The sequence below is a fragment of the Ovis canadensis genome, chromosome 3 (genome assembly GCF_042477335.2).
Source record: "Ovis canadensis isolate MfBH-ARS-UI-01 breed Bighorn chromosome 3, ARS-UI_OviCan_v2, whole genome shotgun sequence".
Lineage (NCBI taxonomy): Eukaryota > Metazoa > Chordata > Mammalia > Artiodactyla > Bovidae > Ovis > Ovis canadensis.
In genome coordinates, this window is record NC_091247.1 from 140,753,488 (window position 1) to 140,778,486 (window position 24,999).

The 24,999-nt window shown below is 39.8% G+C and overlaps 1 protein-coding gene across 4 annotated transcripts in view; it reads left to right on the plus strand.

Annotated features, from left to right (window-relative positions):
- TFCP2 (transcription factor CP2) overlaps positions 1-24,999 on the plus strand; it is a 48,922-nt gene that overhangs the window by 8,867 nt on the left and 15,056 nt on the right. For all 4 annotated transcript variants that reach the window (XM_069580773.1, XM_069580774.1, XM_069580775.1 and 1 more), the window contains exons 2-3: positions 23,875-24,026; positions 24,589-24,665. In XM_069580773.1, the coding sequence (XP_069436874.1) occupies positions 23,875-24,026; positions 24,589-24,665 (229 nt within the window). The remainder of the gene's footprint in view (positions 1-23,874; positions 24,027-24,588; positions 24,666-24,999) is intronic.

Below are 24,999 nucleotides of genomic sequence, written 5' to 3' on the forward strand. Positions count from 1 at the left end.
TCCACACACCTACAGTGATTTTTTTTCTGAACTGCTTAAGTTACAGATATGATGCCGCTTAACACCTAAATACTTCAGTGTGTCATCTTTTGAAACAAGAAATTCTCTGACGTAACCACAGTACAATGATCAAAATCAGGAACCTGACTCTGACACAATGCTATTATCTACCCATGAAACTTTTTCACATTTTGTCAGCTGTCTCAGTCATGTCCTTTATAACAGAGAAATATCCAAGATTATGTGTTGATTCAGTTGATCTGTCTTTCTTGTCTCATTTAATCTAGAATGGCTCCAGCGTCTTTCATTGTATCTTCATGGCACTGACAATTTGATGAGTACAAGCCAGTTATTTTGTAGAATGTTCCTCAATTTAGGTTTGCTGTTTCCTTATGATTGAATTCAGTTTATACACTTTGCTGTTTAGTTGCTGAGTCATGTCTGACTCTTTTGTAAGCCCATGGACTGTAGCCCGCCAGGTTACTCTGTCCATGGGATTTTGCAGGCAAGAATACTGGAGTGAGTTACCATTTCCTCCTCCAGGGGATCTTCCTGATCCAGGGTTCGAACCTGAGTCTCCTGCATTGGCAAGCAGATTCTTTACCACTGAGCCACCAGGGAAGCCCTCAGTTTATGCACTTCGGGTAGTAATACCTAAGAAGAGTTACTTATTGGAAAAGACCCTGATGCTGGGAGGGATTGGAGGCAGGAGGAGAAGGGGACGACAGAGGATGAGATGGCTGGATGGCATCACCAACTCGATGCACATGAGTTTGGGTGAACTCCGGGAGTTGGTGATGGACAGGGAGGCCTGGGGTCGCAAAGAGTCATCGACTGAGCAACTGAACTGAACTGAACTGAACTGAACTGAACCTAAGTAGTGATGCTGAGTTCTCTGTGTATCATGTTACATTGTTGTTTTTTAGCTGCTAAGTTGTGTTTGACTCCTTTATGACCCTGTGGGCTATAGCCTACCAGGCTTCTCTGTCCACGGAATTTCCCAGGCAAGAATTACTAGAGTGGGTTGTCATTTCCTTCTCCAGGGGATCTTCCCAGGGATCAAATCCGTGTCTCCTGCATTGGCAGGCAGATTCTTTACCACTAAGCCCCACCTGGGAAGCCCATCATATTACATAGCACATGCTTGATTGATTCTATTCCTGGCAGTGTCAACTCTGGCCGTCTCATGAAGGTGACGTGTACCAATTTTCTTTTTTGGAAATTTATTGTCTTTTGTAATTGATAAATATCTTGTGGGGAGATACATTGAGACTATGTAAATATCCTATTACTTTTCAAACTTTTATCTATCAATTTTAGTGTTTATTCTTGCCTTAATCAGCTGTCGTTATGATGGTTGCTAATAGATGATTTTCTAACTGTGCCTTTCCTTCTAAATATGTTCGTTGGTTTTGTATGAAAGAGCTTTTCCACATACACGTACCCCTGTGTTCATAGAAGCACTGTTTACAATAGCCAAGACATGGACACAGCTTAAGAATGTCTGACAGGTGAACAGATAAAGAAGATGTGGTATGTATGTGCACAATGGAATATTACTCAGCCATAAAAATGAAACAAAGTCATTTGTGGCAGCATGGATGGACCTAGAGATTATCATACTAAGCAACGTAAGTCAGGAAGAGATGAATACCACATGATACCGTTTATATGTAGAATCCAAGATATGACGCAGATGAACAGAGGCAGACTCACAGAGAGCAAACTTGTGGTTGCCAAGGGGACAGAGGCAGGGGGAGGGCAGTGTTAGAAGTTTGGGATTAGCAGATGCAAACTATTATATACGCTGGATAAGCAACAAGGCCCTACAGTGTATATAGCACAGGGAACTGTAGTCAATATCCTGTGATAAACCGTAATAGAAAAGAATATGAAATATATATATATATCTGTCTCACCTTAAAAAAAATGAACTACTTACTTTTATCAGTGTAGTCTCATTACTTAATAGATTGTAATCATTTATTGATACTATCATGATATATTTTGATCAGTTCCAGATTTGGCTGGAGGAACCCCTTCAAGTTGGCTCCACATAGCAGCCTTTTAAAATGAAAGTCTTGTAACAAGCCTTTTGTCCTAACGTAAATATTGATAGCACCCTCCTTCACTCACCCAAGTGTCCCTGTTTGAATGATAAATTATGAGATTGTCTTACTTGAAATGTAGATCAGATTGTGCTACTTTTCTCCTAAAAACTCTCCAGTGATTTTGCATCTCACTTTGAATAGAAGGTTCAGTTCTGGCATTGTTCCACCTGTGGTGCCTCTGTATCTTTCCATATCGACTCTTCCCCTTGCTGCTGACCCCAGGCACATCTAGCCCTCACATGCTACGTACACTCCCACCTCGGGGCCTTTTGTATCTGCTGTAACTCCTCCTGAGATAAGACTTATACATTCCTTACTTCCTTTAGGTTTCTGCCTGCTGCTGCTAAGTCACTTCAGTCGTGTCCGACTCTGTGCGACCCCATAGACGGCAGCCCACCAGGCTCCCCCGTCCCTGGGATTCTCCAGGCAAGAGCACTGGAGTGGGTTGCCATTTCCTTCTCCAATGCATGAAAGTGAAAAGTCAAAGTGAAGTCGCTCAGTCGTGTCTGACTCTTAGCGACCCCATGGACTGCAGCCTACTAGGCTCCTCCGCCCATGGGATTTTCCAGGCAAGAGTTCTGGAGTGGGGTGCCATTGCTTTCTGCCTAAATATCACTTTATCAGAGAGGCCATCTCTCACTACCTTCAAAGAACATAGCAGACACCTCCTTCCTCTCACCAGCACTTTGCCTTCACTAGTCGTTTTTGTCTTTTCCCCAGTATCTGATGAGTAATTTATTTGCTTACCTCTTTCCCCGACTAGAATAAATGCTCCTTGAAGGCAGAGCCTTTGTTCTGATTTCTGCTATATCCCTAGTACCTTAGAAGAGTGTCTAAAAAATAGCTGCTTGATCTGTTGAGTGAATGTACTGAACTCACTCTCACTCTTTTCTGTTTCAAAGGCAAGTTCAGTTCAGTTCAGTTGCTCAGTTGTGTCTGACTCTGCGACCCCGTGAACTGCGGCACGCCAGGCCTCTCTGTCCATCACCAACTCCTGGAGTTTACTCAAACTCATGTCCATTGAGTTGGTGATGCCATCCAACCATCTCATCCTCTGTCGTCCCCTTCTCCTCCCACCTTCAATCTTTCCCAGCATCAGGATCTTTTCAAATGAGTCAGCTCTTCGCATGAGGTGGCCAAAGTATTGGAGTTTCAGCTTCAACATCAGTCCTTCCAATGAACACCCAGGACTGATTTCCTTTAGGATGAACTGGTTGGATCTCCTTGCTGTCCAAGGGACTCTCAAGAGTCTTCTCCAACACCACAGTTCAAAAGCATCAATTCTTTGGCACTCAAGCTTTCTTTATGACCCAACTCTCACATCCATACATGACTACTGGAAACACCATAGCCTTGACTAGATGGACCTTTGTTGGTAAAGTAATGTCTCTGCTTTTTAATATGCTGTCTAGGTTGGTCATAACTTTCCTTCCAAGGAGCAAGCGTCTTCAAATTTCATGGCTGCAGTCACCATCTGCAGTGAGTTTGGAGCCCCCTCCAAAAAAATAAAATCAGCCACTGTTTCCCCATCTATTTGCCATGAAATGATGGGACCAGAGGCCGTGATCTTAGTTTTCTGCATGTTTGGCTTTAAGCCAACTTTTTCACTCTCCTCTTTCACTTTCATCAAGGGGCTCTTTAGTTCTTCTTCACTTTCTGCCATAAGGGTGGTGTCGTCTGCATATCTGCGGTTATTGATATTATCTAAGGCCACTGTTTCTCTCCATTGACACTAATTTTTGTTCTTTTTTGTTGTGCTGCTTTTCCAGTACTGTTTACTTTCACTTTTCCCCCTTCAGCTGCCTTCTAAATCTTCATCTCTTTGTCTTAAGAGTTGATCCCGCTCCTTTCCTTTCCCCTTCATTCTGAGTCTCTTATGATGGACAGTGTATTTAGATGAAATCCCTTTATTTGTCACAAAATTTATCCACTACTTTTTAAAAAATGACCTCACTGTAAAAATACAAAGAAATGACCAAGCATGTTTATCTTCAAGTTTGGGATACTCTTGCCTCTGGGAGTTGACTGAGGGATATAACTGAGGAATAAACAGAGGGCTTTAACTATAAATACTCTATTTCTGAAGCTAAGTGGTATATACACAGGTATTTGTTGTACTTTTTTTTTTTTTAACCTTTTTATAAGTCTGAAGTGCCGCATAATTTTGGGGGAAAAGTCTCTGCTGCATAATCTGTTGCTGGCTAACTTCCCACATCTTTTAAAATTGTCCTATCCCATTTGTTGGTTTTGTTCCTAAAGGTCTGTAGATGTTTCTGTGCTGTCTTAGTTTTCTTGCCCTCTTATAATTCTAATGGAAGTTGACCTACAACCCAATAATGTTGCCATTCCTTATTTATCCCACTTGTTACATTCCTTTTCTTTTTTCCACCTCCTCTTATCTCCTGCCTTTGTCTACCTTGCTGGCAGTAGTTTCCAATTGTACCCAGAGGTTGACTTCTACAATGCATCATCCGGCTAGAATCTGGGAGAAAAATTCATTTGGGACTGTTTTTTTTGAAGTCTTTGTTGAATTTGTTACAATATTGTTTCTGTTTTATATTTTGATTTTTTGACGTTGAGGTATGTGGGACGTTAGTGCCCTGACCAGAGATGAACCTGCACCCTTTGTAGTGGAAGGCAAAGTCTTAACCACTGACCACCAGGGAAATCCCCTTTTGGGACTTTTTAAAAGTTATTTTTAAAAATAATTTTATTTATTTAATTTTAATTTTGGCTGCTCTGGGTTGCTGCATGCAGGCTTACTCTAGTTGTAGCTAGCAGTGGCTACTGTGCATTGCGGTGTGCCGACTTCTCATTGTGGTGGCTCTTTTTGCTCTGGAGCACAGACTCTAGGTGAGTGGGCTTCAGCAGTTGCAGCACGTGGGCAGTTAACCCACAGCATGTGTAATCTTCCCAGACCAGGGATCAAAGTCGTGTTCCCTGCGTTGGCAGGTGGATTCTTAACCACTGGACCACCAGGGAAATCCTCATTTGGGACTTTGGATACACAAATTGTTGTTCTGATTTTCCTTTCATCACTAGTCTTTATAGTAATTTAAAATATATTTTGATCGTCATCTTTTGTCTTTATTTGTATAGCTGTCATCTTCTCCCAATTTATGGCTTGTAATTTCATTTTATGTGTCACTGGTTCCAAAGGTTTTAATTCAGTGTATTGTAATTGATCAGTCCTTTCCTTTATGGTATATAATTTTAATGTCTAGGAAATTCTTCCCTAGTCTAAGGCCGTGGAGTTATTCTTGTTTTCCTGGCTGTGCTGGGCCTTCGTTGCTGCATGAGCTTTCTCTAGTTTTGGAGAGCAGGGCTACTGTCTAGTTGCAGCGCACAGGCTCCCCATTGGCTAGGCTTCTCTTGTTATGGAGCGCAGTCTCTCGGGCATGCGGGCTTCAGTAGTTGCATTTCCAGGGCTCAGCAGTTGTGACGCATGAGCTTAATTGTCCCCAGGGCATGTGGGATATTCCCGGACCAGGAATCAAACCCATGTCTCCTGAATTGGCAGGCAGATTCTCTACCACTGAACCATAGTGTTATTCTTTTTTATTGTCTCCTAAACGTTTTACATTTTTGCTTTTTATACTTAAATCTTTAATCCATTTAGATATATATAAATATTTGACATACCACGTGGCTTGCAGGGTCTTTGTTCCCAACCCCTAATAGTGAAAATGCCAATGCCTAACCACTGCACCACCAGGGAACTCACAGAATTGGTTTTTAAAAAATTGTATTTTGTATTGGGTGTTGATCCAATTTCATTTTGTCCCATGTAGATATCCAATTTTTCCAACATTGTTTATTAAAAAGTTCATCCTTTCTTCACTGATCAGTGATACTAGCTCGGTCATAAAATAGGTTTTTGTATAGGTGGAGTCAGTTAATGGGTTCTGTATTCTGTTAGGTTAATTTGTCCATCTCATCAACACCATGCTATCTTAATTACTAAAACTTTGAAATAATGTTTGATATCTGACAGGGTAAATCTCTTTTATGTTTTTTCTTCTTAAGGAGTAGCTTAGCTATTCTTGGTTTTGCTAATTGATACAAGTTTTAGAATCAGTTTGTCAAGTTGAATCTGTTAGGATATTGACTGGGATTGAATCTGTAGATCAGTTTGGGAAAAATTGACATCTTTAACGTATTCAGTCTTTCAGCCCTTGAACATTCTATAACTCTCTGTTTAGGTCTTACTTGAAGATTTCATAAATTTGAAATGTTTCTACTTTCATTACTGGTTTAGACTTTCATTATTATTTACCCACACTGTTGCCTTATCTTTGAACTGATCTCCCTATCTATCCCTTTTTTTTTTTTTTTTTGGCCATGCTGTGTGGCATGCAGAATCTTAGTTACCCAACCAGGGATCAAACCTAAGCCAGTTGTAGTAGAAGCTTGGAGTCTTAACCACTGCACCTGCATGGAGATCCTCCTGATCTCCTTATCTCTAGTGTCTTTTTACCAAGAGACAGTCTACCACAGTGAGATCTGGAACTAGATTTAGGAGTTTGAATTCTGGGTCTCTCAGGATTGGACAAGTTACTTAAGCTCTGTTGCTATGATTTAAAATAGAAATAATAATAGTACCTACCTCATGAGGTTCTTATGAACATTAAAAAAATTAAGACATGTAAAATAATTAAAACAATGTTAGGCGAGCAGTAAATGCTCAATAAATGCTAACTGTTATTATTGCTTTGATTTAAATTCTAATGTCTAACTTCAGAGCCTGTCTTCTTAATTCTTGTACTCCACTGAAGAGAAGATGAACTTAAGATACATTTTACAGAGAAAAATTGATAGGACTTGTTAATGGGCATGAAGATAAGGGAAAAAGTACCGATCTAGGATGCCTTCAAGTGTTCTAGTTTGAGCATTTGGATGAATCATTTGCTGTCTGGTACAAGGAGGAATAGGGGGTGGAATGGTAGGTTGGGAAGGTTTGGAGGAAGATCGAAAGTTTGCATTTGGACCTGGTTCATTTGATATCCCGGAGAGACATCAAAGAGGCAATATTAGATAGATATTTAAATAGGGGATCTGGAGTTCAAAACAGAAGTCTGGAACTAGGTGTGCTTGGGAGTCATCAGATTACTGTGATATTTAAATATATGGGAATTAATGAGATCACCTGGGAGTGTAGAAAGAAAAGAGCCAAAATCACATCCTGAAGTTTTATGGAGGAAGGGTTGCTACAAGGCAGTTGAGGAGGCATTGCTGGTGAGGTGGGAAGAAAATTAGGAGGCCAGCGAGGAGAGTAGCCACTGTAGGAGTTAGATCTCTGTTGAATCCTGCTGAAGGTTGAAGTAAAATGAGCCCAGAGAAGTGACCGTTGAGTTTGGCTACATGGAAGTCATCGGTGACCACGACAGTCACTTTTTATGAGGAGTGAAAGCCTACCTGTCGTGGTTTGAGGAAAGAATCAGAGATGAGAAAGTGGACACTGAGTATATATAGATAATTTTAGTTGTGAAAGGCACAGAGAAGCGTAGTAGTAGTTGAAGGGAGATGAGGGAACTTTATTTTTTATGAATGAGAGCTAGTCAAACATGAGTATGTGCTAATGGTTATACTCCAATAAAAGGTGATTGATGGTACATGCATGGGGACAGTCAAGGGAATAATGTTCTTAGGAATTAGGAACATGTGGATTCTAACTCCATGGGTAAGGATTAGCCTTTTCCAGCAGAAAGAATTTTGCCTTCATTGTATCAGGAGCAAAAAAGAAGATGGTTTCATGAGTAAGTAGGTTTGTAGATTTGGTTGTTAAAAGATGCTTAGAAATATTGCATGAGAGATTTGATTAGTAAAACTGTGTGTGTAGAGGCAATTGTAAGTAACATGGAAATACTCAGAAACTCTTTGCAGGAGTGATAGCCAGCCAAGTGCTCGACAGCTTTTTTTAATTTGTATGTATTTATCGGCTGTGCTGGGTCTTTGTTGCTGTGCGGGCTTTCTTCTAGTTGCCGAGAGTGGTCGCTGCTCTGGTTGCCGCGCACAGGCGTCTCATTCCCGCTGCTGCGCCTCTAGCTGCTGAGCACAGGCTCTAGGGCGCACGGGCTCCAGTGGTTGCAGCCCGAGGGCTCGGTACTTGCAGTCCCAGAGCTCTAGAGCACAGACTTGGCCGTTGTGGTTTAGTTCACTCTGCAGCATGCGGGGTCTTCCTGGACCTGGGATCAAACCTGTGTCTTCTGCATTGGCAGCTGGATTCTTACTGCTGAGCCACCAGGGACGCCTGTCGATAGCGATTTCATAATAAATGATAGAAGCATTTTCTGGACTGTTCATCCACAAGTACAACCCCGTCATGTTTGCTGAGTAGCCTAAATTATAAAGACCTGGATTTTCTAATGCGATTATTACTATTCCTATTATTGTTGTGGTACTCGTTTAAACAATATTTATTGAGTACCTACTGTGGCCAGGCCTTGTTAATACTAGGGTGAAAAACAAATGAGGTCTTTGCACTCTTGGAGCTTGCATTCTTATGGGAGGAGTAGTAAATAGGTATATAGTAGGTAAGTAGATAGATAGATAGACAAGGAAGTGCCTTGATGGAAATGCATAGAATCTATTTAGGTAGAATGACCACGAATGTTTCTCTGTGGATGTGACAGTATAGCAGAGACCTGAATGATGCAAAACAGTCTGGAAGTTTAGTTTATGGACAGAGGAATCAACTGTTGTAAAAGCCCTGAGTCCTTTTAGTGAAATCAGTTCATTGATACTATCATTCTATTAGTATGACTTGCACAAATAGCCACGTGTAGAGTGCTGGTGTGCATCACCTTAAGAAATATCTTTGGATCACTGAATTGATTACATTTTCCTCAGGAATGTTTTAAACAAATGCAACTTTATGCCAGGCATTGAGTAATAAAGAAGGATAAAACTTGGATAAAATTTGTTTACTATTTCTTTGCTGCCTGAAAGGGTGCCAGGCCTAAAATGCTCACAAACTATTGAATGAATGGATGAATAGACTTAGATTTATATTTGCTATTTTCTAGCCATTTAACCATGGGCAAATTTTTTTAACATTTCAAATTACTTGATCAGTTTCTTCAACTGGCAGATAAGGAGAGGGACACAGTTGCTCCTTGTGTGGATAAATGCTAATTGACATGTAAAAAACCAGTGGTGGTAGTGGAGTTAGAGCAAGGGAAAGGAGCTATATTTTGTCAGCTGGAATTGTTAGAAGAGGGAAAAGAGAGATGAGAAGTATAATGAGAGATGAAACTGAACAAGTAAGCTGGATCCAGTTTGGAAGGGCCTTGAGTGCCCTGTTGAGCTAGTGTTTTATCAACATTTCAGTGGGAAGCCCCCCAAGCATTGTAAACAGTGTAGTGACATTTTAGATTCACATTTTTAAAGGTTACTCTTGACTGTAGATTGGGGGATCGTGATAAAAAGCTAGGTATTGTTCCTGAAAAGGATTGAGGCTTAGTGAACTGGGTGTCTTCTGTTCTGCATAGCCTTAGAACTGCAGTTTAATTCTCTGTCGATCATGTTGTGTATCCATCTATCTACATACTTACCTATCTGCTGTCTGTCTATAAAAGAAAGGGAGCAAAAGCAGTTCTGCTTCAATTGCATCATCAGGCCTAACTTGGGACATTCCCAGGGAGTATGTAGCCCTTTTAGAAGAAAAGACCTTCATCAAAGGTGTGGTCTGAAGGATAAGGCAGAGAGCTTTTCATAAGCCCTGCCACTGTAAGCATAGAGGGGAGAGAGGTAGCTAAAGTCTTTTGGCCATTTTGTAGGATAAGTATTCTGATACTTTTAGGATTTCCCCCAAAGTTATTAGTGGTTAAAGCATTAACAAACAGGAAAATGCCTGTCTTTCACTGCAGAGAGGAGTGGGGGACTAGCTAGGCTTGGTAGTGGGAATGGCATGGGCAAGGAATAAGAACCCCAGCAGTGGTGAGTGACGCTTGCTAATGAAAAGGGAGGCAAGTCTAACTGCATGCAAACAAGAAAATCAAAAGAACTGGGAGACATTTGGGACCTGAAAAGACGCTTTGAAGTTTGGCAGTATAAGGGGCTGAGTGTGGTTTCCCTTAGTCACAGGAACACAAACAAAAAGGTCTTCACAGGTGGGCCATAATGTAATGCTGGATATCAGATCTTTGAGTACTGAAAGTGGAGCTCTATTTTTTATATCAAAACTGCCAGATTCTCTGGAATATGTAACCCATGGTTGTCATTCATCACCTAAATGGGAAGAGTCAGTGATTTCAGAAATTTAATAAAAGAGCCTGGTACTAATGATGCCACAGGTGATGTTTTCAATTAGCAGTGTTTTAATGAGATTTGTAGGCTGTAAGAGCTAATCCTGTAATGTAGGAAAAAAACTGAGAAAGCAGGTCTATATCTGGCAAATCTCCTGAGGTAGGGCTTTGCTGATTCTGATTTCTTTGATTAAACTTTTAATATCTTACAAGCTCCCTGAAAGTAAATTTGATTCTGATTTTGGTCAGATTCTTTTCAGCTTCTAAAAATAAGTAAAGCTTCTAGACAGATTTGAAATAAGAAGTTTTTAGTGACTAAGTTAAAGGAAGATAACACATTGCTAAAGAAGGAAATAAATGGTAATTGGCAAATAGAAATGTATAGCAAAGTAGAAATGAGGGAAATTCAAAGATTTGGAGAGAGAAAAGAAATTAGCTTCATTTGGGGGGAAACTTTGAGATGTACTTGATAAATGACAACAATTCAAATCTCTGATCTCTCCTAACTGTGCTGAAGAATGGTTTATTCCCAGAAGCAATTCTTAAAGCGCTTAAGGAACCTTAAGCCCAGTACTGAGATCTGGGAAAAAAGTTCTAGAAACACTATTCATAAAGAAAAGCCTGTTGGATGATCGATCTCTCTTTCACAGACAGCATCAGCATAAAATCCACTTGTGGTGGATTTATCTAGCTCACTTGTGTTTTGAGGTCACACCGAACAGTCTCTGTTCCAGGTTTGAAGTTCAGATTTGAAGTTCCAGAAGCGTAGAGTTAAGCTACCGAGGGCAGAATTGTATATAAAACACCTACTGTAAATGTAGTAGGCCCCTTTGAGTTATATAATCTTTATTTTTAAATAATTCATTTATGCTTCCTCAAGTATTAGTCATACTTTAAGGGCAATGAACTGGAATGTAGAAAAACAGTAGTTGTTTGTAGAACAGTAGGATTGTTCATGTGCAGAAAGAGAAATTTAGATGATAATGATGCTTTTTGCTCTGTAAGAGGATCTTATCTATATTGTGTTTATTACTATCTCTTCCACCTAAAAGAGGGCCCAGAACATAGTAGGTGTTCAAAGACTAGTGAAAGTTGCTCAGTTGTGTCCGACTCTTTGTGACCCCATGGACTATACAGTCCGTGGGATTCTCCTGGCCAGAATACTGGAGTGAGTAGCCTTTCCCTTCTTCAGGGGATCTTCTCAACCCAGGGATCAAACCCAGGTCTCCCGCATTGCAGGCAGATTCTTTACCAGCTGAGTCAAAGACTATTGGCTGAATAAATGAAGGAAAAAAAAAGTTTTAAAGAAATTTACTAATTCAGTGTCAAGGTGAGTGCTTTCTCTCCAGTAGTGGTGATGGATTTGCACAAATCTAAACAAACTCCCTTACCCTTAGTGCTGATGTTTCAAGATGGCTTGCTGAGGTCCTCTGTAAAGTCAAGTCTTGGTGCAGAAAGTTGGTCATCCTAGATGACACTGAGATCAAACCCTTTTTTGGCTTAGACTCGGCCCTAAGTAGTTAAACTCACCAAACTCTCCCCCACCAGTTCAGATTTAGCTGGCATGGGATATGGCCTGGAAGGGAGTTTTAAAAGCTCCCCAGGAGATTCTTAATATTCAGCTAAGGTTGAGAGCTAGTGATGTTCATGTGCCTTCCGTACAGATCTTGATTTAGTAATGTAGTCTACAAATGTGACAGAAGATGACTTGAAAACTATCTTATATTTCCAATATTTTTTTCTGACTTACAAAGCAAGATTTGGACCACAATTTTTAAGGTATCTTCAGTGTGAATATGTTGGCTGTTAGATTTAGCAGCATCCTTAGTTGCTTTACATTGGAGAGTTATGTACTATATGAGTTAAAAAATGAGAGAGAGTGAGAGGGCCCAAAGTGACCCAATAAGGATGAGCTCAAAGAAGAATGATTTTTTGTTGAGTACGATCTGTTTACTCTCTGTGGGTATTTGTTTAACTAAACAAATTTAATTTAATTTGTTTATTAAAGTAGATAATATAGTATTTAAATGGCAACCCACTCCAGTATCCTTGCCTGGAGAATCCCATGGACGGAGGAGCCTGGGCTACAGTCTATGGGGTCGCAAAGAGTCGGACACGACTGAGTAACTTCACTTTCACTTTCATTTTCAAGCAGTTAGATGAGAGTTGTTTTTTAAATAGAGCTATTCTAAGAAAGGTTGATTTAATATCTTCCTGTATATAACCACCACTACTATGAAGTTTTATTGTAAAGAATTCTTTAGAAACATTGGAACAAGGGCCTGTTCCTTTCTTTGTCTTATTGCCTAACAAACCACTCCCCAGATGGAGTGATTTGAAACAATTTATGACTTCTCAGGGATCTGAGGGTTGATTGTGCAGATCTGCCTCGTGTGGTGTCAGCTGAGGTTCTGTGGTCATCTAGGGGCCTGGGCTGGAACATCACAGTCTAATGCTAGGCTCTGTGGGACCCTGGGATGGCTGCATTACCCCCACCACTACCGCATCCTACACCCCCACCCCTGCACCCGGCTCCATACGTAGCCTCAGGGCCTCTCTCTCCACTAGCCACTCCCTGTGATCTCTCCAGCAGGATGGTGGTGGTGGTTTAGTCACTGAGTTGTGTCCGACTCTTGCGACCCAGTGGACTGTAGCCAGCCAGGTACCTCTGTCCATGGGATTCTCCAGGCAAGAATACTGGAGTGGGGTTCCATTTCCTCCTCCAGGGGATCTTCCCGACCCAGGAATTGAACCTGGGTCTCCTGCATTGGAGGTAGATTCTGTACTCACTGAGCTACAAGGGCAGTCCAGCAGGGTAGGCATACTTCTTATGTAGACCTCGTATAACCAATAAATAAAAGCAAGGAAGGCAGACTTCTGGTTTATTTGTTGGTTGTGCTGGGTCTGCCTTGCTGTGGGCTTTCTCTAGTCGTGGTGAATGGGGGCTACTCTCCGTTGTAATAAACGGGTTTCTCTGTGGCAGCACGGGCTCTCGGGCAGGTGTGCTCAGTAGCTGAGGCTCCGGGGCTCTAGGGCTCGGGCTCAGTAGTTGTGGCACATGGGCTTATTAATAGTCCATGGTGTGTGGAATCTTCCTGGACCAGGGATCGAACCTCTGTCTCCTCCATGGGCAGGCAGGCGGATTCTTACCCACTGTACCACCAGGGAAATCTGGTAGACTTCTTACCTGGCGATTCAGGGTTCCCCAAAGCACAAAAATGAAAGCTGACAGTCTTTCTTAAAGATTGGCTCCTAAGCCAGAGCTGGTACACAGCTGTTTCATTATACATTGTATATACATTGCATTGTATATACATTTCATTATATATACATTTCATTATATATACATTGCCTATGTTAGAGCAAATTACTAGCCCAGATTCAAGGTGTAAGGAAGCCTCTGAAGGGTGTGAATACCCAGAGATACCCATCATCAGAGACCATTTTGGGAGATAAGTTACCAAAGGGACATTTAGCAGCCTAATTATGAGATCTCATCCAATTTTACTGGTTTATAAAACTGAAGGCTACACTTGGGTTATTTAGATTTTACTTATTTTCATTTTTTTCACCAAACTCTGTTTCACCAATTGCCCTGTTACAGTTAGATAGGAACTGTCTAGCCACTGTTTAGCTAAAAGTGAGATATAAATGAAAAGAACGTAATAAGTTGTAGACTGCTTAGGGAAAAGTGAGTACAGAATGGGGAATAATGTAGTAAATTTTATGTTAGAAAAATTAATAATTAGTTTTCCAGCAAATTTGGAAAACTCAGCAGTGGCCATGGGACTGGTAAAGGTCAGTTTTCATTCCAATTCCAAAGAAAGGCAATGCCAAAGAAAGTTCAAATTACTGTACACAGTTGCACTCATTTCACATGCTAGCAAGATTATGCTCAAAATCTTCAAGCGAGGCTTCAGCAGTACTTGAACTGAGAACTTCCAAATGTACAAGCTGGATTTAGAAAAGGTAGAGGAACCAGAGATCAAATTGCCAACATCTACTGGATCATAGAAAAAGCAAAGCAATTACAAAAAAAAATCTGCTTCTGCTCCATTGACTACGCTGAAGATTTTGACTGTGTGGATCACAACAAACTGTGGAATATTCTTGAAGAGATGGGAATACCAGACCACCTTATCTGCCTCCTGAGAAACCTGTATGCAGAACTAGAAGCAATAGTTAGAACTGGACTGGAACAACAGACTGGTTCAAAATTGGGAAAGGAGTATTACTCGTCAAGGTTGTATATTGTCATCCTGTGTATTTAACTTATTTGCAGAATACATCATACAAAATGCTGGGCTGGATGACTCACAAACTGGAATCAAGGTTGCCAGGAGAAATAACAACCTCAGATAAGCAGATAGCACTTTAATGGCAGAAAGTGCAGAGGGCCTCTTGATGAAGGTGAAAGAGGAGAGTGAAAAAGCTGGCTTAAAACTCAACATTGAGAAAACTAAGATCATGGCATCCAGTCCTGTCACTTCATGGCAGATAGATGGGGAAAAGTGGATACTGTCAGATTTCATTTTCTTGGGCTCCAGAATCACTGCAGATGGTGACTGCAGCCAGGGAAATTAAAAGACCCTTCCTCATGAGCCTCCCTGGTGGCTCAGATGTTAAAGAATCTGCCTGCAGTGTGGGAGACCCAGGTTTGATCTCTGGGTCAGGAAGATCCCCTGGAGAAGGGAATGGCAGCCCACTCCAATATGCTTGCCTGGAAAATCCCATGGACAGATGAGCCTGGCAGGCTACAGTCCATGGGGTCACAAAGACTTGGACCCGACTGAGCAACTAACACTTTCGTTTTCTCTTTCCTCCTTGGAAGAAAAGCAATGACAGACTAGATAGCATATTAAAAAGCAGCGATATCACTTTATCGACAAAGGTCCATATAGTCAAAACTATAGTTTTTCCATTAGTGATGTATGGACGTGAGAATTGTACCATAAAGAAGGCTGAGTGCTGAAGAATTGCTGCTTTCAAACTATGGTGCTGGAGAAGACTCTTGAGAGTCCCTTGGACTGCAAGGAGATCTAAACCAGTCAGTCCTAAAGGAAGTCAGTCTTGAATATTCATTGGAAGGACTGATGCTAAAGCTGAAGCTCTAATACTTTGGCCACCTGATGCGAAGAACCAGCTCCTTGGAAAAGACCCTAATGCTGGGAAAGATTGAGGGCAAGAGAAGAGAAGGGGCAACAGAGGATGAGATGGTTGGATGGCCTGGACATGAGTTTGTGCAAACTCAGGGAGATAGGAAAGGACAAGGAAGCCTGGCATGCTGTAGTTCATGGGATGGCAAAGAGTTGGACACTACTTAACGTCTGCACAACAAGAACAACAAAAGAGATACCATTTATTGACTGCTTTTGGGCTTCCCAGGTGGCACTAGTGGTAAAGAGCCCACCTGCCAATGCAAGAGACAAAAGAGATGTATGTTTGATCCCTGGGTCAGGAAGATCCCCCAGAGGAGGGCATGGCAACCCACTCCAGTTTGCTTGCCTGAAGAATCCCATGGACAGAGGGGCCTGGCGGGCTACATACAGTCCGCAGGGTTGCAGAGTCAGACTGAAGCGACTTAGCACTGAAACATAAAAGTCCAAAAGAGAGAAAAAAATAGGAAAGAAGAAAAATAATTTTATTTTAAAAGTTGATATGTAGTTTTTAGTACTTAGAATAGTCTGTCTGACGCTAGTAGATACTTAATAAATATTTGAATGAATGATTGAAGTTTTCTTTTTAAAGAGGGAGTTATCAATACTTCAGGAAACATGTTCTACTTGCTAGCTAGTTCATACATAGTTTAGCAGTAGAAGAGTGTGTTCCAAGTAGAATTCATTAGAATCATCTTTGGCCAAAAGAAAGTGTAGATTTTGTTTAAGAATTGAAACTCTTTTTATGACTTTTACCAAGAATATAATTTTTAGGAATCATCTATGTTAGGGAAAACTAGACTGATGAGTCTTTGGATGTGTTATAAGGAAAATTTAGCATGCCTTGATGTTATCTCTGCCTTTATTATGATTTGTGTAGTACTTGTTTTGTCATGGCAAATACACAAAGGTAAAAATGAAAAATACACAAAGGTAAAAATGAAAAATTATAAAAATATGTAGGAAGGTTTATAAGCCAGTTGGTCTAGCCAGTATACAGGCTTTATAGTTATCATTTGGTCATTGCTTTCTGTAGCAGGTGATACAGAGTGATATGCTTTGGACTCTAATCTCAGTGAACCTGTGATGTTTCTTCTTCTAGAGGGCACTATATGCTGCATAGCCTTTTCTAATAACACATAGCCTTTCTAGGCCTATCCCAGTCAGCTTCTATAACTTGAGCAGGCTCAAGACATTTCATCCTTTTAGAATAATAAAACTATTTAATTGACTTTGTGATTTATTTTTGATTGGCTTAATTTAATGTTTAAAATAAGGGCAACTCTGAACTGATCAGTCCTAAACTGATCATTGAATCTCTTAGTAGACCTAACAAGACTTCTTTGCTTCAAATATCATTGCCTTGACTTACTCTTCAAACAACATAATGTTAGATCCCCTCATTTATTCTCATCTATTTCCTTAGATTTTAAAAATCTTTTTAAAGTTCCACATTCAGAGCTAAGCACAGTTCTCAAGTGTAGGCAGTTTGCATAGAGAAGAGGCCATTTCCCTCCTCAGACTTTGCTTTTAATGAAACATGATTATCAGCATAGGGGCAGCCATAGCACATTTTGTCTCACTGAAATAGATTTTTTCAAGTCCTAGTCTTTCTCACATATATTGAGCCCTTTTGTTGATGTTAATTCTAAGTGCATGACTTTATATTTATCCTTATTAAAGTTTATCCTGTTAGATTTATCCTTATTAAAGTTTAGATATCCTGTTAGTTTATCCTGTTAGAATAGCCTTCTATTCCAGCCACTTAGGATTACTTTAAAAGTTGATTTTATCATATATGATATTGCTTTCCCATCCCAGATTCCTGTCATTTGCATATTTGATCATCATCCAAGTCATTTATTTATAAAAAATGTTGCAGAGGACAGGTTTCCCTGAGGTCTGATGGAGTATCACTAAACCTTCTTCCAGACTTACTGTAGGTGCAGTTTGCATATAATAATTATCTTAACCACTTAACTTACAGAATTCATATTTTTCACCTTCAACAAAGATCTCAAGAGACTATTTTATACATTGCTGAAATCCAGAAATATTTATGTTTATAGCATTCCTTTGTCCAGCCACGTTTAAAAAGGAAACTGAGATAGTTTGGTTATGGTTTCTGGCGATGTTTGGTGCCCTGCCTGGACACTCATAAACTATTCTTTTAACGGGCTTCCCTGGTGCCTCAGCGGCACACAGTCCTACTTGCAGTGCAGGAGATGCAGGTTCGGTCCCTGGGTTTGGAAGATCTCCTGGATGAGGAAATGGCAACCCACTCCAGTATTCTTGCCAGGCAAATCTCATGGATAGAGGAGCCTGGCAGGCTGCAGTCCCTGGGGTCTCAAAGAGTCGGACACGACTGAACAGTTGGGCATTCCTTTAATAACTGTTTCTGCAGTCTTGCCTTGGATTTCATATCAGATCACTGTGGTGTAAGGTGTGAAGAATGTACTCTCTTTTCATGTTGAAAGTTGCTACTACAGACATAAAAAACTAATGTGATGCTTGGCATTATCAGAACCATGAGATTTGTCTGAATTTACATACTGAGTGTCACCTACAGATCTCGTCTTCTCATTCTCTAATTTTCCTGGTATACAGTTTCATCCAGGTATATAATTTCATTCCTGGCACTTTTTGATAGTCTCTTTATGTATTGTGATCCATTAATCCCATATTTGGTCTTCTTTTTCTATTCTTAAGGTGGTGTTTCTTTACAGAAAAGACAGAAGGAAAACCAGGGATCGAGATGTTCTCCTGTCTCTTTTTGATATTAATTATGTGTCATATACAACAAAAAGTGGACCTGTGCCTTTCCCTTACCTTTTTTTGCAGGTCTCAGCACAATCTGGGCTTCAACTCAAGCTTGTTCCTTTTATATATTGTTGCCACTTTTTAAAAAATAGTTTTTCCCTTTTATATATATATATATTTTTTTTTTTCTTATGCATGTCCTAATTCTGTGTTGATTGGTGAGCTTTCCATCCACTCTGTGTAGATACCTCCCTTCTTTTTCCGCTCTATCTCAGATAACATGGGATTGGCAGATTTCATTGTTGAGGACTTTTTTTCGTCTCAGACCATGAGCTTGGGTCCTGGCTTCTTCACTGTTTGAGCCCTGCTCTTAACTGTGTTCCTGATTCTTCCAGCTTACCTGGCTTGGTTGCTTTCATTTGAGGCTCCCAGCACTTCCTCTTTTGCAGTCAGTTTCTCTTTCTTGGTCAACGTAGATTCAGAATTATAATTCTTACCTCTTCTGCTGTCTGGCTGGTAAACAACTAGCCAGGCAGGGTTGTTTTTTTTTTTTTTTTTTTTTACCATGTATGCTGCTTTTTAGTTGAAAAATTTTCACCAGTTGTTCAGGTAGCAGACATCTTTTATCACTTGTGACGGAGGGCTCTTCCCAAGAGAGTTAGCTGATTTCACCATTACTCAGTAGTTAGGGCATCTCACTGGCTTCAGAGTAAAACTTTCAGGGCCGTCTCTCCCTGCCAGGTGTCCTCCCTTATCTGCCCTTCCATCCTTCCCACACATCCAAGGAAATCATTCTGCTGTCCTCTCCTCTTTAAAAGTGTCATAGCCAGGTATTCACTGGATACTTTCTCCCTTTTTATTTATTTATTTATTTTTACCTTTTTTTCTTTTGAAGCTGACCTCAGAGTACGGTGTATAGGCTTTTCGGTTCTTGTCCTTTCATGCTGTAACTAACATAGGAAGACTGGCATGTTTTCTTTCATGTGTTCTTTTCACCATGATGGAGTCTAAAGTATTAGGGAAGTTAGACGTTCCTGGCATCTTATCGTCCCAAGTTAGTTTCTAATTTCCTTAGTTGCTATGGACACCTTTCTGTTTACCTTTCTTACTCAAGGTTCAGTTCAGTTCAGTTGCTCAGTCGTGTCCGACTCTTTGCGACCCCATGAATCGAAGCACGCCAGGCCTCCCTGTCCATCACCAACTCCCGGAGTTCCTCAAGGTAAAGCTCATCAAACCTCTTCCTCTCTTTGCTCCAGGCTCTCTAGAAGAGGGTTCAGGAACCAGCAGGCCTGAGGGAGAAGGTTAAACTATAGGAGTGCACTAGTACATTCAGAGGCTGCCTTATCTCAAAAGGGTAATTTATACTTCAGGGGACCGTGAAGCAGCTCTTCATGGAATCCCAGTTACAAACAGGAAAGATCATACCTGATAGTGTTTCTGTTCCTCAGTGGCTACCAATCAGATGCTTTCTGCTAGGCCTCTACACTCAGGAGTGGTTTTCTACTTAGTGGCACACATTTTTAACATGCAATCAACTTGAACAGGTAAGGTTTCTGTATCCTTACATTTAATCAGAGATACTGTGAAATGTTGAAAATTCAAAAATGGTCAAAATATATTAGGACTGGAATACTCTGGAGAATGCAGGCAAATAAAAATATAAATCATGTCAACAAGTATTTCAACACACCAAGGAGAAGTTATTCCCTTTAAACAGCTCATGTTTCACTGGAATGAATTAAGTATATGAGGCAGAGAATACAATAAAATGCTAAATTGGTAACAACCACTTAGAGTTCACTAGAGTTGGTTTTCCAAAGCTGCCTTCAGTTTACATCAGAGAAGGAACAGACTTCTGTATTTCAAAATTGTTTCCTGCTGAATTGTTGTTGTTGTGGGATAAGCAGGGGCCTAGAGCTGTGTTTATCAGTGACCTTTAGCCTTCACTTCTAAGAATGTGGAGCTGAATGGATTCTTGCTCCCACAGGAGAGTAAAAGCAGCTCAGTGTGGCAAGAACATGAGTGATTATATTCAAGGATTTTAGATTTTAAAATCTCTAATGAGAGAGTACTTGGGTTGGCTATACTGTTATGAGCTGATTTTAGGGGTAGCAGTTTTAGAATTCTAGCCTTAATTGACAGCCCTTTGCTTAGTCACGAGGGGCTAGGTGTAATGCCACATTCATTATATTGAGAAGACTAGAAACTGTTGTTACATACTAACCTTACTAGGCACTGATAACTTGCGAAGAACAAAACAGCGCAGCCACCCTACTTTCATAGTGTTTCAGCTGTTGTTATGTTGCAAAATCTGATTGGCCTTGATTTGATTCTCGGTAATCATCAGTCATCTTCCAAGAAATCATCAGGTATGATGCATTTGGGAATGATAAGGCAGCTAAGTCTTCTGAAGACTGACATCATGTTTCTTAATTTTGCTTTATTTTCCATACTGTTTGCTGTGGGAGCAGTGGTAGCTTCCTCATTTTCCTGAGAAGAACTGGGACAGAGTACTTTTCTAGAAACCCCAGTGCTTCTATGTTTTATATTATGATCTCAAGGGTACCATAGTATATCTCACCTGACATTAATATGGACAGAAAGGATTCCCTACCTTCTCCACCCTTAACACCACGGTGTGGACAAAGCACACACACCTCCAGACTAGAGAAAAAGGAAAGCACACTTTGTTTTTCTCGCCTTTTAAATTCTTTTTAGCTGTAAGAAACCTGTGTTTCATGAATACTAGTTTGCGTCTTGGCTTCCTGGATTCAACTCATAATGCATATAGCCTTGCTAAACATTAGATGTCAGTTGAAAGAGAAATTTCTTTCTTTTCTAACCCTCCTTTTTTTCTTTAGCATTTAGACCATTAAGTTTTTATTATACTATGTGTATTCTTAGATCTTGCTTGTTTTATATTCCAGTAAGGCTTATGATGTTTATGTGATTTGCATGACTATAGTCATTTTTCTATAAATGATTGTTTTTGCCTGAATGTAATAATTTTATAATCTAATGTTTGGGAATAATGTAGGCTGCTGAGGGATATAGGTACACATAAGGAATTGTCTTTCCATATGTGCTTAGTAAAGTTGATATTGATCTCTTTTTTGTAATATAAGCATAATATTTAAATTATAGGTAAAAGTTTGAGTGTATTTCATTTTGAATGTGGAGAATGTTGTTAAGTCACTGCATCCCTGACCTCTAACCTTTTAGTTTCAACTGTTTATGCCATGTATCTTTTACCTTTCTCTTATATGTGCAGGTACACTGTGGCCTATACATATTTTTTCTATTAAAAAAACTTTATTATAGAAAATTTCAAACATATATTAAGAAAATAATGATTTTGTACATATCCTCTTGTACATATCCTCCAGCTTTAAATATTACACATTACGACTTTTTTATAGATTCTTTACTACCAGCACCACCTGGGAAGCCCCTACCATTTCTCATTCTCTGCTTACTAATTTTTTTTTTTTAGTAAAATTTATATATGTTAAAATGAATTTCAGCTGTACTTTACAACTATGTAATCCATATACCTAACATAATATAGAACACTTTTATATTCTAGAAAGTTCCCTGGTATATCTTCATAGTTGATCCCTACCCTGGTAGGAAGTCACTGTACTTTTAAATTTTGCTTGTTTTAGAACATCATATATCATGCATTATATTGATATATTCTTTTTTCTGATTTCTTTGGTTCAATATCACATCTGTGAGATCGAACCATTTTGTTGAATTCCTTGTTTGCTGAGTAGTATATTGGATGAGTGTACTGCAGTTTGTATTAATGTATCCATTTTCTTAGTTATGAACATTTGGATTCTTTCCAGTTTTTGCTTGTATGCTGTGGATATCTATGTGTAAGTCTTTGGCTGTTCTTAATCTTTCATTTCTCTTGGATGAATACCTATGAGTAGAATTGCTGGATCAAGGGGCCAGTGCATGTTTACTCTTTTAAGAGACTGCCTACCATTTTTCTAAAGTGGTCGCATCATTTTACATTCCTACTGGCAAAGGATGAGAGTTCTAGTTGCTCTACATCCTTGCCAGTACTTGGGTTCTTCCTCTTCATTTTAGCTGTCCTAGTGAGTATATGTACATAGTCTTTAAATTAAAATACATTTTATTTTGAGAATTTTGTGGCATGTCTTGAGATAATAGAAAATGCTCTTTAATTTGATTCAGCTCTTAAAATCCTTTTAAAGTTTGATCTGTACTGAATGCTGATCACAACAGTTGGTCTCCAGGGCCCAGGATATTCTTTCTCACTAACCATGGCTAGAGGTTCTGAGGGAAAATTATTGGTAATCTTTTACACCCATTTTAGCCCCTTATTTCTGAAATACTTCCTCATATATTTATTCTTGACAGCAGATGTGGTTCCCATTTTATAGATGAAGCGATGAACACTCAAAAGAACTTACCTAAGATTTGCCCCAGGGTTTTAGAGACTGAAACCCAGGACTTCTAACTTGGTCCAGTACTGTTTAACTAGGACATCAGAAGGAGTGCAGTTCAGTTCAGTTGCTCAGTCATGTCCGACTCTTTGCGACCCGATGCATCACAGCACGCCAGGCCTCCCTGTCTATCACCAACTCCTGGAGTCTATCCCAACTCATGTCCATCGAGTTGGTGATGCCATCCAGCCATCTCATCCTCTGTCATCCCCTTCTCCTCCTGCCCCCATTCCCTCCCAGCATCAGGGTCTTTTCCAGTGAGTCAACTCTTCGTGAAGTGGCCAAAGTACTGGAGTTTCAGCTTCAGCATCAGTCCTTCCAATGAACACCCAGGACTGATCTCCTTTAGAATGGACTGGTTGGATCTCCTTGCAGTCCAAGGGACTCTCAAGAGTCTTCTCCAACACCACAGGTCAAAAGCATCAATTCTTCGGCGCTCAGCTTTCTTCATAGTCCAACTCTCACATCCATACATGACCACTGGAAAAACCATAGCCTTGACTAGACAGACCTTTGTTGGCAAAGTAAAGGAGTAACATACTAGAATTCATCAGATATGTGTGTTTGCAAGTTTAGATAAACTGATGGAAATATAAGAAGCTTTTTCTTGGAGGAGGTTGCTAATGGGGATATCTCCATGTTAGCTGTATTCCATAGAGTGTGAGCTGACCTTGAAATATGCACTGGTCATTGATTTGTGCTCTCATTTGGTTTCTTGGAATTTTGATTCTTGTTTAAATCCTTACAGTAGATGAGCTGATGTGGTTATAAAAATACTGTAGTTGGTGCCTTTCTGAGAACAAATACATCACTGAGCATCCTAAATTGACATTTTGGAACCCTGCATACAATTTTCAGAGCCGTTTTAGGAACCCCTGTCTGTGATTCCTAGAAACGCTCTTTGGACACTTAAGTGATTTTTAGCAGTGAATGTCTGTCACTGCCCACATTGTTGGGGTCAGAGGGATATCCCGGCAGGTAACCTGAACTGGATGGTTAGGAAGAAACTTCATGGTGAGTAATGTTTATGGTTTTTGAAAGCAAACTGCAGTTAAAGGTTTCAGTATAAATCTGCTCTTACACCATTGTCAGATGTTAAAGTAAGGCATTTGTTTTATTTCAGTGATGTCCTTGCACTGCCCATTTTTAAGCAAGAAGAATCAAGTTTGCCTCCAGATAATGAGAATAAAATTCTCCCTTTTCAATATGTGCTTTGTGCTGCCACCTCTCCAGCAGTGAAACTCCATGATGAAACTCTGACATATCTCAATCAAGGTTAGATGTGGTCTTACTCATTAGTATTATTTATAGACCTACTGGATTTGTGATATTTAGTTTGGTACACTTATGTGTAAAAAAACTATACCTTTCTAGTGTGACCTGTTAAAGTAAAAAACTTACTTGAGAAATTTGAGTTTCAGTGTTGTATTTGATAAATATTACCGGTTTCTTTCTTCTACCTGCCCATTTTTAGTTCTAATCTCCCCTTTTCTAATCCCTGTTCCCTGAACATCCCTGTTTGTTACTGTCTGAGAAGTATTACTGTATCTAGCTCTTTTATTTACCAGTTGTGTGACCTTGGACAAGTTGATTAGACTCTACATTTCAGTTTCCTTATATGTGAAACTGAAATTGATAATACCTTAGAGAGTTGTGTCAATTAAATGATATAATTGATGAAAAACATTTAGCATTGTGCTTAGCATATAGTAAAGGATTAAAGTTGTTACTAATAATGTTACGCTCTTGTGTATTCAGATAATTGAATTTTATTCTTTTTGAATCTTGGGAAGTTAACCTATGATAAATATAATATATAGTTACTTTTTCCTTCTAGGACAGTCTTATGAAATCCGAATGCTAGACAATAGGAAACTTGGAGAACTTCCAGAAATCAATGGCAAGTTGGTGAAGGTAAAAAAAAAACAAGTACTGACCCTCTTTGGATTAATATTTTTTCTTTCCTAAGGGGCTTGGTGGTAATCTCTCACCTACTATAGTTTGTTGGCAGAGTGGTAAACTGCTGTGTTATTTCTTCGGGGCCAGAATGAACCCACCTATTCACCTGCATTTTTCAGAGCTGCTGAAAGAGAAAACTTAGCATACCAGGCCTGGAGAGTCTCATGACTCAGTGAAGTTCTTTTCGGGTGGAATAAAGTAGCCTCCTTGAGATAGTTAGAGAAGTTCCAGTGTGTCTTTGGATACTTGGTCTAGTAGCAAGGAAACCAGGAGCTACTGTTGATGAATA